The sequence below is a fragment of the Purpureocillium lilacinum genome, assembly GCF_023168085.1.
Source record: "Purpureocillium lilacinum CBS 284.36 DNA, scaffold_5, whole genome shotgun sequence".
Taxonomy (NCBI): domain Eukaryota; kingdom Fungi; phylum Ascomycota; class Sordariomycetes; order Hypocreales; family Ophiocordycipitaceae; genus Purpureocillium; species Purpureocillium lilacinum.
The window spans coordinates 1-1,822 of NW_027072115.1; the positions used below are offsets into that span (position 1 = coordinate 1).

General features: G+C 58.6%; 1 protein-coding gene across 1 annotated transcript; it reads right to left on the reverse strand.

Annotated features, from left to right (window-relative positions):
- Nucleotides 1–700: 700 nt before the first annotated feature.
- PLICBS_006584 (uncharacterized protein) lies at nucleotides 701–1,179 on the reverse strand (the record flags this gene model as incomplete). The annotated part of the gene is made up of 2 exons (XM_065601004.1): nucleotides 701–920; nucleotides 1,041–1,179. Coding segments are annotated over 2 exons (359 nt in total), but the record flags the coding sequence as incomplete, so codon positions are not given.
- Between the last annotated feature and the right edge of the window lie 643 nt (nucleotides 1,180–1,822).

Here is a 1,822-nt window from a genome sequence, read left to right on the forward strand (position 1 = left end):
CCCTAACCCTAACCCTAACCCTAACCCTAACCCTAACCCTAACCCTAACCCTAACCCTAACCCTAACCCTAACCCTAACCCTAATCATAACCTAGCCGTCGAAGACAAAGACATTCTTAGGCAGCTACTCTATATCGCAATACTTTAGCATCGTCACTTCAAGCCCGCAGCCCAGCTAGCCTACCCATATATACACAGCGGTAATAAAGCTATTACGGAACTGCCGAAGCTACACTAAGTACTCCTCCACACGCTACCGCTAGCACTCGTACCGCACGGTCCCATCGCCCCCCTTCACGGCCCGGAAGAGCCAGTCCCCAACGAGTTCCACCATCCGCCCAGCCCCAAGCTCAAGCCAGACATTACCGCGGTTCGTCGCGAACGACCGACCCAGCCCCTCATAGATCAACGTATCGACGATCTTACGCAGCTCTATAGCCTTTCGCACATCGCTCCACTTACCGCCGACGAGCTTATCCATCCAGCCCTCCGTCTCGGCGGCGGTAGCCTAGGCCATCTACTAGAAGCCGGCCACCATAATATCATCGCCTTCATACCGCAGCGTCTTACCGTCCTAGCTCCATGCCACCCAGGCCTACCCGCCCTCGTTCTACCGGTAGACCCTCCCGAAGGTCATCTACCACACGATAACGCTAAACGGCGAGTAGGTGCCGCCGACGAGCCATTCCCGGTAGCCTTCCTAGAAGCCGCAAATAGCGGCGAAGCGTACGTCGCGCCTATCCATGCCTTCATAATACTCATCGTCGCCGCCGCAATCCGCGTCATACCCCATAGGCTCGTCGTCCCCACCGCTCTCGCTACCGCTACCGCCCGTCGTCCCATACGTATCGTCGCGGAAGAAGTACTCCAGCATCAACACTCGGCCGCACCAAAGGAAGCCAGCGAGGTAACGGGTATAGCTATACGCAGGGATCCAAGCCCCGCCATCGCGAGTAACCCCAAGCACAGCGGCAAAGTAGAGGAGCGGATTCTCATAGGGGTCCCCCGGCAGCTTCTATATAAGCGAGCAGATCAAGAACCGAAAGACGGCGCCGTCGAGTACGGCCAGGTCCTCGTCGTCCTCGTCGCCCTCGCCGTCGGCCCCGTTACAGGCCTCCTCCTCGGCAATCAACCCCTTCTCTACGGCGGCCGCCACCAGGTCCAGTTGCTCGACCAAGACTTCGAGAGCGGTCCACTACTCTAAGGAGAAGCAGGCCTTATACTACTTCGCCGCCGCCCGGCGCCCAAGGGCAAACACCTAGACGCAGTAACAGAGGTAGCGGTATCTATACGAGCTATAGCGCTCTAGCGTCTTATCCTCCTGCTTCCGTCCGAACGGTACCGACACGGGCTTAACCGGGTCGATGCTACCGAGCTACCGTAACGTATCGTCGGGGACGCGATCGAGCCTCTCTATACACTTTAGCAGCTTCCTATCGAAGCTCGCGGCCAGTAGGCGCAAGCGTCAGTTCGCTAGGGCGAGCTCCCGCTTCCTCATATAACGCTCTACCGACGGGGGCTCGGGCCCCTAGGCAGCCGCGTAAAGGACTAGCCGGTCCATCCCCTTTAGGTACTTAGCGAGCTTTATGAACTTATTCCAGTTAGATTCGGTCTTCGCGCCACCCAAGTCCTCGACCCGCCGCCGCCGCTCCGCGTCCGCATCGTTAAGCTTCTTATCGCAGGCCTAGACAGCCTCCAGCAACGACAGACCCCCGCCCGGCGACAAGGGGGATAGTAACGACAGCGAGGCGGAGCCAGCGAGCTCGACGGCAGTAGCAATAGCAGTAGTAACCGTCCAATACCGGGGCCTCAAGCGTCTCGT